General features: G+C 41.0%; 1 protein-coding gene across 4 annotated transcripts in view; it reads left to right on the plus strand.

Moving 5' to 3' along the window:
- The window catches only part of mprip (myosin phosphatase Rho interacting protein), a 323,068-nt gene that overhangs the window by 211,143 nt on the left and 98,142 nt on the right, over positions 1–13,783 (plus strand). For all 4 annotated transcript variants that reach the window (XM_055654084.1, XM_055654083.1, XM_055654082.1 and 1 more), the window contains exons 9-10: positions 5,187–5,291; positions 7,718–7,774. In XM_055654084.1, coding sequence (XP_055510059.1) covers positions 5,187–5,291; positions 7,718–7,774 — 162 coding nt within the window. The remainder of the gene's footprint in view (positions 1–5,186; positions 5,292–7,717; positions 7,775–13,783) is intronic.

The raw sequence follows: 13,783 nt of genomic DNA on the forward strand, positions 1-13,783 counted from the left end.
TTTGGAGATCAGTTGTCTGGCAGTGACAAACGTCTCCATTTTGAAGTGTATATACTCAACAGATTTATTTAGTGATGTTAGGTCAATGATGATGCGACATCCACCATCTTTTTTAGTTTTAGGGGAATATATTCGATACAAATTCCAATGGTTCATGTTTGGTCTTTTCAATGATCCCTTTTGCAATGAGCCTTTCCAGTTCAGCTTGTCCTTCTCGCTTCTCTTTCTCAGAGGGAGAAAATACCCTTTGGGGCGCATGCTGAACTGGCGGTAATATGCTCGATTTAAATTCAATTTTGTATCCACTAATACTGTTGAGTATATATCTGTTATTTGTGACAGTACCCCATGCTTTTTTAAACAAGTGTAATCGCCCCCCAGTTAGTAGAGCACCCTTATTCTGTGTATCCTGGCAGGAACCAGACCCACCTACCTCCATGTTTATTGTCGTTTCTTCTGTTGTTTTTTCTTGTAGGCTCTGTTTTGCTGGTATGCTGGTGCTGTCGGGGGGCGGCGCATTTTCCATGGGGTCCGCTCTGGGCCCATGTCTAAAAAAGACCTTTGGGGGTAATAAGCAGCGGTCCCCGAGCTTTCACCAGTCCTTGGATGTGGGTGTCGACTGGTGGATGCCGAGGGGTGCTGCCAGCTGGGTGTCGGATGAGATGTCCAGCTCGTTCCCGGGCCTGCCCTCATGAGGCCCACAGGTTTAGCTGCCTCTTCTATGTCCTTCAACCTTTTTGTCAGGTCTTTCCCGAACAGCAATGCCTCTGTTTCTGCTGCAGGGGTTTTGCATAGCCCCGCATATTTGGGGTTGAGGGCAGGTCTTATATTGTCCCGCCTGAGATTGTTGATCTCATATTGTGTGTTGCACATTAGTGCTAACACATCCTGTTGGCAGGTGGTCACGTCAGTATGTTCCGTGGAACGAGCAAAGGCGGTGATTGCCGATGTTAGAAGCTTCAGGATTCGCTGCAGTTTAAGTTCTTGACTGCGAATCTGCTGACCCAGCTGCCTCCAGATTTGACCGTTGACACTTTTTACTTTTAGTGCCTCACAATTTTCTGGTGCAGTATACTCTTCTAAAGCTTCCAGAAGGACCTTCTCCTGCAGGGCTTTGTTGGAAAGGTGATTTATACTGGCTGCCATCCTAGGTTCCAGTGTTCTTCCTGCGCGTGGAGGTGCCGCATAGCGGCCCACGACACCCAGCAGCTCTTCATGTTCCTGCTCCCCTGGCATACTCCTGCACTCGTCCGCCTGCCCTTGTTGTAGACCAGCCCAGCCCTGGTCACCCTTGCTAGCCTCGAATAAAGAGGGAGCAGAGGGGGGTGCTGTAGATACTGTGGAGGAGGCATATGCCCTACCTCCATGAGATCGCTTTTGCTGCGTCTCTTGGTGGAGCATTTGCTCCAGGAGCTGTTTTATACAGCTCAGGCGGCTGTCTCTCCTCTTTTTAGGTGGAGACATTTCCTCCTCCTCCGACGAGTCGGAGATAACCGGCCGATTCGTCTTTTTAGTTGATTTCCTCCCTGTCCGAGGTTCTGAAATTGGCGGCACAGGGGTTGGCTCGGTTTCGGGAGTTGGGGAGCGCCCAAAGAGCGGTCCTGCCGCCTATGGCTGTCGCCCTGATATAGAACCCTCCTCTGGTGGAGTCGGGCAGGGGGCAGTTTTCTTGTCGCTTTCTTGTAGCCATTCTCGCAACTCTCCTTTCTCCTATTCAAAATACTTACCTGAAACGGTCGCGTTTTATACTGCAGCTGGAGAGCCTGACTCCAGCTGCTGCCGCTGTTGCACTGCTGGCGTAATGCCGCGCCTGCGCACTGAGCGGGTTCTTCACGTAGTCACTCACGTGACTCCGAAGTAAAATTGCTAGATTCTCACTTCAGATTTCTGCCCCATGTTCCTAGCCCACCATTTTAATGAGCAGGCCAGATTAGAGCATTGCAAACAGCATGGGAGCTCAGTGAGGTACCTTTCGAGATAACTTCTCGGGTCATAAGTGATGGGAGTAGAATTAGGCCATTCGGCCCATCAAGTGTACTCCGCTATTCAATCATGGCTGATCTATCTCTCCCACCTAACCCCATTCTCCGGCCTTCTCCCCATAACCTCTGACACCTGTACTAATCAAGAATCTATCTATCTCTTCCTTAAAAAAATATCCACTGACTTAGCCTTCGCAGCCTTTTGTGGCAAAGAATCTCACAGATTCACCATCCTCTGACTAAAGACATTTCTCCTCATCTCCTTCCTAAAAGAACGTCCTTTAATTTTGAGGCTTTGATCTCTAGTCCTAGATTCTCCCACTAGTGGAAACATTTCTCCACATCCACTCTATCGAAGCCTTTCACTATTCTGTATGTTTCAATGAGATCCCCCCCTCATTCTTCTACAGTTCAGCGAGTACAGGCCCAGTGCCGACATCTTGCTGTATTCAAGAGTCGTGTGTTTTATTGTCATATGTCCCAAAGCGTTAAAGTTTTCAAGTGCCTATATCTTCTTCCCGATGGCAGGAGTGAAATGAGAGTGTGGCCAGGGTTGTGTGGGTCTCTGATGCTGGCTACCTTTTTGAGGCAGCGATTTCTGTAGATCTCTTTGATGGTGGGAAGGTCAGTATCCATGATAGACTATGCTGTGTTCATCACTTTTTTGCAATCTTCTTTGTTCCTGTGTGTTAAGAGTTGCTGAACCTGGACATGATGCAACCAGCCAATATGCTCTCTAGAATATGCTATCTACACCTGTAGAAGTTCAAGAGAGTATTCGTTGACAAACGACTGCGGTAATTATGTGGTTCTTGTCTTGCTGGACCTATCTGCCGCCTTCGACCCTGTGGACCATGGAATATTAATTTCCCGATTACAGCAACAAGTGGGCATCTGTGGCAGTGCCCTGGGATGGTTCAGGTCCTATCTGGCAGATAGAACCATGCGTGTAAGCCTTGGTGGCTTTGAATCCTCTCTGCTCACTTGGCATATGGGGTTCCACAAGGCTCAATTTTAGGGCCCCTGCTTTTCTCCCTTTATCTACTTCCACTGGGCTCAATTTTAAGAAGGCATGGCATCTCCTTTCACTTTTACGCGGATGATAGCCAGTTGTATATGCCACTCAGGAAAGAAGATAATTATTCCCTAAAATCACTTCTGTCTTGTCTTGAGGACATTAAGTCCTGGATGGCCTTAAACTTTCTGGGACTTAACGAAAAAAAGACAGAAGTGATTTTGTTCGGACCTAATGGCTGCCGTGAACCTCCCTTTGTTGACTTGGGTCCACTGGCAGTGTTCGTAAAACCAACAGTTTTAAATCTGGGTTTTATGATGGACAGTGATTTTAAATTAGATAAACAAATAGGCGCAGTGGTTAAGTCCAGCTTCTTTCACCTAAGGAAGCTGGCAAAGGTGAAGCCCATTCTCGAGCGGCAGCATTTTGAAACAGTAATCCATGCCTTTATTACATCTCGGCTGGATTACTGTAACGCACTCTACTCTGGAGTCTCACGAGCTTCGTTGGCTCGTCTCCAGTTGGTCCAAAATGCTGCCGCTCGCCTTTTAACCGGAACTCGAAAGAGGGAGCACATTAAGCAAATTTTGGCCTCCCTTCACTGGCTCCCAGTGCACTTTCGAGTTCATTTTAAAATTATTTTATTTGTTTTTAAATCATTGAATGGCCTCGCCCCGCCTTACCTCTCTGAGCTGCTCCACCTATATGCTCCTGCCCGGTGCCTCAGGTCAGCGGATCAGCTGCTCCTTGAGGTACCAAGGTCTAAGCGGAAGCTCAGAGGGGATAGAGCCTTTTCTGTTGCTGCCCCGGCACGCTGGAACACCTTGCCGCTGCAGATCAGACAGGCCCCTTCACTGTCCATCTTTAAATCCTCCCTAAAAACTCACTTTTATTCACTGGCTGAGACTTTGTTCCTGTTTTAGTGCTTTTAATGTCTTTTAATTTTTACTGTTTTTATAGTCCTGTCGTCTTAATGGTTTTAGTAGTTTGTAATAACTTTTTGTTGACTTCCCATGTACAGCACTTTGTGGTAACTGATGTTGTCTAAAAGCGCTTTATAAATAAAGTTATTATTATATTATTATTATTATTATTATTATATATTAGTTGATTCAACCTTCCAAAGAAGTGGAGACGTTGATGGGCTTTCTTTGACTGCATTAATCATAATCATAATTTATTAGCCAAGTATGTTTTGCAACATACGAGGAATTTGATTTGCCATGCAGTCATACCAATAAAGAACAAGAAGACACACAAATAAATTTTTAACATGAACATCCACCACAGCGACTCCCCGACATTCCTCACTGTGATGGAAGACAAAAAAAGTTTATCTTCTTGCCTTCTTTGTTCTCCTGCGGTCGGGGCATTCGAACCTTCCGATGTCGGGGCGATCTTGGCTCCCGCAGCCGGCTGTCGAACCCTCAGCGTCGGGGCGATCAAGCTCCCGCATCGGGGGGACTTCAGCTTCCTAGTCGGGGCTAGTTGAACCTCCTGAGGCTTGGAGCTTCCCAACATCAGTCTCTATCCAAGACTGCGAGCTCCTCAATGTTGAAATCTGCAGGCCTCGGTTGGAGCATCGATCCCAGGCAAGGGATTGCAGGCTGCGATGGCAAGTCCACGGCCCGGCAGTGGAAACAAAACAAACCCCCCCCCCCCCCCACATAAAACAAACCAGAGAACATTAACACATACTTTTTAAAACACACTAACAAAAAAGACAAAAAGACAGACATCGCTGGGTGGCTGTCATTGCTGATGGCGCCACCTGGTAGAATGTGCTGGGTTCCTCAAGATGACAGTAATGAAATGAATATGTAAATTACGTTTTGAAGGATGATGAACGTTATTTCATTATTATATGTTCTGGGCTTTAAAATGTTCAGAACAACGTGCATATCAAATGAAAATCAAAATGCTGGAACTCTAAACAGTCAGCAGTTTATTCTGCACTTTTCATATCTGGCCAAAGACAATTCATCGGATATCAGTTTTGTCTCATGGCCTTTGACCTGAAACATTACCTCTGTTTCTCTTTTCAAACTTGATGAATGTTTCCAGTGTTTCCTGGTGTTCTTTACTGCATCAAAAATGTCTTATCAAATGTGATAGATTTAGTTTTCTAATTATGAAGACATCTAGATTAAAGCTACATTTCATTTTAATTTGTATTCTTTCCATTATAGGAAATTAAAAAAACATCTATCAGAGAGCAACGTTTTCGTTCATCTGTTCCACCTCTTCGGCGTGCAAAATCCCTTGACCGACGGACCACTGAATCCATAATGACGGTAAAACTATTGTCTTTCTAATATGGCAGTAGTTAGATTTTTTATATTTAAATTGCCCCACCGACCAGAAATACCAATTATTTGAGCTAGTTTGGGATTTTAAGAAGATTGATGTATGAGGGATTAGTACTGAAATGTAATACTGCATTAATAGATCATATTGAATGGTAGAAGAATTTAACATGGTCACCCTTCGTTGAAGAGTGGAAATACAGGTCTTATTATCTTATCCATTAAGGTCCACCAGGAAACGTGTGGAAGTTATAGGAGAGTGTCATGATTGTCTTATTTTACGTTTGATTCATCTATCGTTTGTATCCCCCTGAACTGTTTGGTGTCCATAATTAAAGGCGGGCAATTCATAATTATCTTAACACTTCCTCAGAACTAAATAGAAATGAATGTATGAATTACTCATTTAAACATGATTTCAAAACAAGTATGCTGTCACCTGAGATATATCTTTATCTGTCACAAAGGATATATATCTTTATCTGTCACCAAGGAGATCAAATATGAAACTGTTGTTGTTCAGGAAGCATTTCATCAACATTGAATGGCTGTGTAGGAAGCTGATTAGGTCATTACAAAATGGGCAAGCAGGTTTTTTAACCCTTCAAGCCTGCTGCACCATTCAGTGTCACGTGTTATATCTGCATCTCATCCATTTTTTACCTGATTACCTTTTTCTCCCTACCCACCTTGTGGTCCAAAAATCAACTCCATCAAACTACAGTGTACACATCAACAATCTGAAGGATTTCTTCACATTAACACCTCAAACCCTAGCTATAACCACCCCCAAAAAATCAAAGAGCTGTTACTTCACAGAAAGGTTGCCATTTCACCCATCAAGTCTGTGCCATTTTCAAGTAGAATAATCCTATCTGTCCCATTAGCCCTGCATTTTATCCATAGCCCTGCAAATTATTCTCTTTCAGTGCCTATCCAAATCATTTTAATAGATGTTTCTACTGCCCTCACAGGTAATGAATTCCAGTGTTGTTCCTCGTATATATTTTATCCTAAATTTTAAATCTGATCTTTGGGTTCTTGAGTCAAATGCAATGAAAACAGCTTTCTTTTATTTACCCTATCTAAACCAACCATCGTATTTTACGACATCATTAAATCTCCTCATAATCTAGTCAAAGGCAACAGCCATTCTAACATTACTGCTGAAATCCCTTGTCCCTAAAAGGAAATAAGACAAGTAAAGATATGCAATAGGGGATAAAAGTTACATTGTTGAGTAATTCCCAATGGCATCTATAGGCATGTAAGTACTAATCAAGTAATAAGTAAAGGGGTGAGGCAAATTATGGATAAAGAAGGCAATTTATTTCATTGCGGCAGAAGATATAACTGGAATATTGACTGACAACTTTGTATGATCTTTAACAAGAAAAGAGATGCTGCCATGCGCTTAGTAAATGTATGAAATTTGAGGTAATATATGGAGGATGAAAATAATGAGTCATTAGAAAGATACCTGGGCTAGCTGAGATGTTTAATTGCTTGATGAGATGGGGAAAGTTTACAGAAACGGTTTTCTTCAACAAATCAACCAATAGCCATAATTTTCACCCCTCCCTAGATACAAGGGAAGCAGTGGAATATAGAAAATGCAACAACCTTTTTCAAAGCATTTGTAAGAATATGTGGAGCAACTGAAGGCGAATCAGTTGAACCTTAATTGTGGAAACCTTAACAGACGCATGGGGAAAATGTAAATATACATATGAAAATGTTCATAACTTTAAGGAGCAGAATTGGGCTATTCGGCCCATCAAGACTGCTCCGCTATTCTATTATAGCTATTCTATCTCTCCCTCCTAAACGCATTCTCCTGCCTTCTCCCTATAACCCCTGACACCCATACTGATCAAATGATTGATTAAGGAGGAGAAAGAATAAGCATAATAGAGACACATGTAGTTAAATAATCAGCAGCTATATAGCAAGGAAGTTAGGTAAAAAGGCAGTAGGCAGTAAATAATATTAATAGCAAATGATTTCTGAGACATTCCACAGACAGGAATAGTCTTTTGAGTGTATTCTGTCAATTCCTATCTGGATCATATGTGCTTCAATGAAATCACCTCTCATTCTTTAAAATAATATATTGTTCCTGGGTGATCGTGTCCCTCTACCACTTTCACATCTGATCTCCATATTTTCTGTCTAAAGATCTGTTTTCAACTTTAAATATACTCAAATGGAAACAGAAAATACTACAAGCTATTTAAGCAGGAACTGTGGAGCAAAAATAACTTAACTCCATTTATTTTTTCATAGATGCTTTGTGACTATGATTTTAACATTTTCTGTTTTTATTTCAGATTTTCTACATCTAGAATGTTTGCTTGTCAATGTACTTGATGTCTGATCATTTGCTCTGATCTAATTTTTTTTTTAACTTATAGCCTGATCTTTTGAATTTTAAGAAAGGATGGATGGTAAAGCTTGATGAAATGGGACAGGTATGAACAGTTAATAATTTTACAGATTTTTTTCTCATTGTGCATATCGTATTTCATTGTGAATTTCTACTGGTTTGAAGCCCCATGTTGCCGATAGCAAAAATACAAACTGTTGGAACAACTTAGTGGGTCAAGCAGTGTCTGTAGCATAATATGAACAGACAATGTTTCAGATCAGGACTCTTCTTCAGTCTGGAGAAAGGTCCCAACCCAAAACTGTGTTCATTACACTCCACTGACACGGTATGACCCGCTGAGCAGTTTTGTGGTTTTGATGTGAATGTGTTGGTGCGTTAATTTTAGACTGTTCCTTTCAACTTAGAGATTTTAAAGCATAGTATCTGGTATGCTGCATTTACTTGTGCAGCTAAATACTCCGTTTTCTTATGAATGATCAAATGAACACAACCAAAATATTTAAATAGAGCTACTATTGGTCATTTTCCAGACGATCTTTTCTCCTATTAGTGGTCTTCAAAACTTGAATCAAATTATCCAAACCTTCCACATTTCTAAACATTCGACTCGAATTTGTGTAATTTCCCTTTCTAATTTAATCCCTGAAATTTAGGTATCATTGTGGTAAAGCAATATCCACATTCCTTCAGAGAACAGGTAGCACCCATGCTGCGATCTGTTGTGATCCAACTAGTACTTTGTATAGCTGTAATATGAACTCTTTTGCCTCTCGCTCGCGTCCCCTTATTATAAACATTAGCGTACCACTCAGCTTTTTTTTAAATTATTTTCTGTATTTGCTCATGATATTTTAATTATAAGGGTGCATAAGAGTTCAAGTATGTCCCACTCACATTATCCTAGCTTTTCTCCACCTCGCCGAAAGTGGAACATTACATTTTCTTGCATTAAATCTGTTTGCCAACATTTTGCTTATCTTTTTGTATCTATTTTTATCTTCCCCCTATGCTGTTTATGTGATGCCTATCTTTGTGTCATTATAAAAGTTGGATACTTTCTGACTGATTGTCGGTTATAAATATTGAAAATAACTAAGGATCCTTCACAAAGCCCCGTGGGATGGCCTGAATCTCATTCTGCTAATGGAAGGACCTGGCCATGACCCCACCTCTCCCCTGCACTTCAACCAATATATTCTGCTATTGGACACTCATAACAAACTTTATGAGTTGTTTATGGGCTTCTAGAAGTCCAAAATAAATGACATATTTGGGCATTCTAATGTGTACTTCTTCAGTTACCTGTTATAACATAGTTAATTCAGCCTTGTAAAGCATCATCCCTCTTTAATAAAATTCTACTGGTTATTACTGGTCAGCTGCAGAGGTCAAGAACTCAAGTCACTCTGGCTTTGTACATGAGAATAGTAGCTATTGGTCAAACTACTCCATAATTACCTGGTTCTGTCGCAAATAATTTGGTGATACAGTATGGAAGCAGGCCCTTCAGCCCACCGAGTCCGTCGACCACCAATCACCCTGTGCACAGGTTCTATCCTACAATCTAGTGACAATTTACGGAAGCCATTTAACCTGCCAGATTGCACGTCTTTGGAATATGGGAGAAAACCAGAGCCTCCGGAGAAAACCCACATGGTTACAGGGGGAATGTGCAAACTCCATAAGGCAACAACCATCGTCAGGATCGAACCTGGGTCTCTGGCACTATAAGGCAGAAACTCTGCTACCGGGCTGCCCTATACTTATTAAATTGTGTCACCCTGCTATTTTTCAATCTATTCAAGTGATTTGATGTGACAATTTTTAGAAAGTCATGTTGAGGGCATTTGTAAAGTTCTCTTGTATTTTGAAATTTGATTGCAAGATATCTGGGCATGTGATTTTATGCTTTTTGGTGTCATTATTCTCATTATCGTGGTTACTTTGCTTATGTCACTTTTGGCATTCTAGCTAATAATAATTCAAGGCTGGTGCTCTTGACCTCTGTCACATCTACCACTCAATCTGCATTGGGAAGATTCCCCAAACACCAAATTCAAGGAGCTATCTCATCACTTTTTTCTTTAAGCAAGTAGAGCAGATGTTGGTGCTTTATGCATTACACATTTCCCCAAAGTGCATGTATTCATACACTGCACTTGCATCCAAAAATAATCTCCCTGACCAGTACCCACCTGCATTCTTGGATGGTTACCATGGGCCTGTTGCGCATACAAAACGCCTCCTGCACGCAATGTTCTCTCCCGCTCCCTTTCATCATTTCAGCATCCCTTCCTTCAATAGCAACAGTCCCCTGTCGCTGCAAAATTGATGTTTAAATTGTTTTATGCTTTTTTAAGAGATGCTCCCATGCACTGAATTACTTGTTGACAATGGCAGGAAGTTGCTACGTATCAATTGGAAATGACATATTGAAATCGATAATTTCTTCGTAATTTTAGGCAGGAAAACTCAACGTTACATTTCTATGGGCTCTGCTTCACAAATGGCATTAGGATAATTCACAAAAAGCTAATTTCAGGCTGGATACTCTACTACTTAGACATTACCCACCTGCACATTCCTTTCAGGTTACACAATGTTTCATTTTAAATTGTGTTGTAATTAATTTATTAGCCAAGTATGTAAAATTATACAAGGAATTTGATTTGCCATACAGTCATACCAAAAAAGCAACACGACACACAACTACATAAAAGTTAACATAAACATCCACCACAGCGGCTCCTCCACATTCCTTACTGTGATGGAAGGTAATAAAGTTTTATCTTCTTTCCTCATTATTCTCCCGCGGACAGGGTAGTCGAACCAGCCGTGGTCGGAGCGATCAAATCTCCCGCAGCTGGCGATCGAAGCTCCCGTGTCAGGGCGATCAAAGCTCCCGCGATCGGGGCGGTCGAAGCTCTTGCAGCTTGGATCTCCCAAAGTCGATCCCTGACAAAGGGATCGCAAGCTCCATGATGTTAAGTCCGCAGGCTCCCGCGGTTGGAGCTCCCAAAGTCGAACCCCTGCAGGAGGCCGCCATCGCCACGATGTTAGGTCACAGTGCGGACGGAGATATGATACGGAAAAAAGTTACATCTCCATCGAGGAAAGAGATTTAAAAATTTAAGATTAAAAAGATTAAAGGTTTCCCCCCCCCCCACACATAATACAGAACTAACGATAACTAAAACATACATTTAACAACAGACTAAAAACAACAAAAGAAGAAGAAGGACGAGACAGACTGTTGGCGAGGCTGCCATTGTACGGCAAATTCCATTTGTTTCCATACATTCTAGCAAAATCTGACACTGCATGTGTGAGAATAAATTTTGCCGGTTTTTAAATAACGTTACTTTGAGTGAAAAGGTGATTATTTTCTGAGCTGGTAGTTATATTTTCTTTTTGCATTACCTGTTGATTCCTTTTGTTTTTTAATTATTTTTCTCCAGTCTCCTTTGGACACAAAGGGGCCTTGATGGGGTTGCACGGCTTATCATCAGCTTCTATGTACTCTATTACCAAGAGTCAATTCTCTCAAATTATGAATGTTCAATATAACGCCTGATATATTTTGCTAGATGTCCATGCATATGTACTCCAATGCGGACTGCAAATATTTTTGAATTGGGATATATGGATTTTCTTTCCTCATAACACTCCAGACATCCAAAAGGGATCAAGTTACTTCACTACATATGAAAAATTTCTATAGATAGACACGAAATGCTGGAATAACTCAGCAGATCAGGCAGCATCTCTTGAGAAAATGGATAGGTGTCGTTTCGGATCGAGACTTCTTCCGACTGATTGTAGGAATGGGGGGAACTGCAAGCAAGAAAAAAAACAGGACAAATCGGGGCTGGCAGCAGGTGACCTCAAGGGAGGTTCTCGATACGCTGATCGCTGGCTAGGAACGGGTGTGTGATCTCAGAGATCACCTGAAGTTACCTGAAAATAAAGAATTCAATGGTCATACTGTTGGGTTGTAAGCTGTCAGGGATCCTCCTTGCCTGATATCATCTGTTGTCAGCCCTAAGTTGTCCTAATTTTATTTTCTTGTTTCCAGTTTTTCCCTCTCACCACAATCAGTCTGAAGAAGGGTTTTGACCCAAAATATCACATGTCCAATTTCTCCAGGGATGCTGCCTGACCCATTAAGTTACTCCAACATTCTGTGGCCATCTTTGGTATAAACCAGCATCTTCAGTTCCTTTTTATTACATTGAATCATTACTAACCACTGTTTTCTATTTGCTATATTAGCTCACTAAGCCATCAGGCAGCCAGAATGAAACTTTCTTGTTGATTAATTCAATTTAAGTTTAATGTGGTAAAGATAGCCATTTGAATTGTTCATTCCAGTTTTTATTCTGTTGAATCTATCGTCTGTTTAACATCTAATATGTATTATAGGTTAAATGCTTTATATAAAATGTTTACATTTCTTACCACTATGAAATAATCTGTGGTTTAAAAAATGATTAGAAGTCAGTTATTCTTTTCATTTTTCCGGTGAGATAGAACAATAATATTAGGATTCATAGTCATCAGCTAATACAATACACCTTGTATGCCATTACTGTTTTAGTAGAATTTTATTTCATAAAAATAAAATATGTTGCAGAAGCTATTATACTAAGCTTCTTTCTCCTTTTGCGTAATTTATTTTCACAGTCTGCTATTAAAGCACTGCTAAAACACATGATGCATTTTGATGAAGAACTGATGGTGGAGCTATTAAGCTCCAGAACATTGGCCTAGTAGCCATCAAGTATACAATTAACCCATAAGGGGGTTTAGTTCTTTTTCTACTTTACTATCATGTGTACTTAGTCTTAAATATCCATCGGATTCAAGATTCCTTGTTCATAAACGCCAGCCTTCCACTCTAGAGCAACTCTAGAATTTGCTTTCAAGCCTTTCATTTAATATAATTGCTCATCTAAAAGTCTATGCTTTAGATTAGATGAAATTTCGTCTTCATGTTGAATTGCAACTTGCCAAAAGATTTGCAGTTTTAATGGAAGTTAGATGCAATGATTTGAAAAGTACCTAAATTTAATGTTTCAAACATAGGCAATATCAGCCAGTGATAAATTATTTTAGAGTACTTTTTCAGAAAGCACACTGGTGCATTAGTTAGTGGTCCTGCTGCACAGCTTCAGGGTTCAATCCGGACCTGGAGTACAGTCAATTTACAGTTTGCACATTTTCCCTGTTACCACAAATTTCCACCAAGTACACTAGTTCACTCCCACGTTCAGAAGACCATGTCAGTAGAACAATTGGTTATTTTAAATTGCAACTATATTAGATAGATATGCCATTTATTGTCACTATACATGTACAGTGAAACTGAATGCTGCTCGTACTCAGTGCATACATACAATTTAGCACAAAAAACAAGAAACAGAAAAAACAAAAAACAGAAGGGAGATGGGGGGGGGGAATAGGTGCACAAATTCTGCGGCGCTACATACATATATACATATATACAGATGGAAGTCCGTGTTGGGCGGTGTAGTCAGTGCATGTGTGAATTTGAATTTATAGTAGTTATAATTCTCGGAAAGCAACTATTCCTGAGTCTGTTTGTCCTGGATTTGATGCACCTATAGCGCCTTCCAGAGGGCAGCAGGTCGAACAGTCCAAACGCAGGATGGGAGCTGTCTTTGATGATCTTCTTTGCCCTGCTAAGGCAGCGGGAGGTGTAGATGTCCATCAGGGAGGGGAGAGGGCAGCCAATGATCCTCTGCGCTGTCCATTTGTAAACTGCAATTGTAAATTGTATTGTAATACGCAAATTGGAGGAACAGCATCTCATATTTCGCTTGGGCAGCTTATAGCACAGTGGTATGATATTGATTTAACTCACTTCAGGTAGCCCCAGCATTCCCTCTCTCTCAATCCCTCCCCAAGTCGCATTAGCTTCTCATTTTCACCCTACAAACAGCTAACAATCTCCTGTTTCCTTTATCATCGTTACTTTTTTGCATATCTTTTATTCATTGTTCTTTATCTCTCTACATGATCGTCTATACCTCTCGTTTCTCTTATCCCTAACCAGTCTCGACCCGAAGCG

The sequence above is a fragment of the Leucoraja erinacea genome, chromosome 23 (genome assembly GCF_028641065.1).
Source record: "Leucoraja erinacea ecotype New England chromosome 23, Leri_hhj_1, whole genome shotgun sequence".
NCBI classification, from domain to species: domain Eukaryota; kingdom Metazoa; phylum Chordata; class Chondrichthyes; order Rajiformes; family Rajidae; genus Leucoraja; species Leucoraja erinaceus.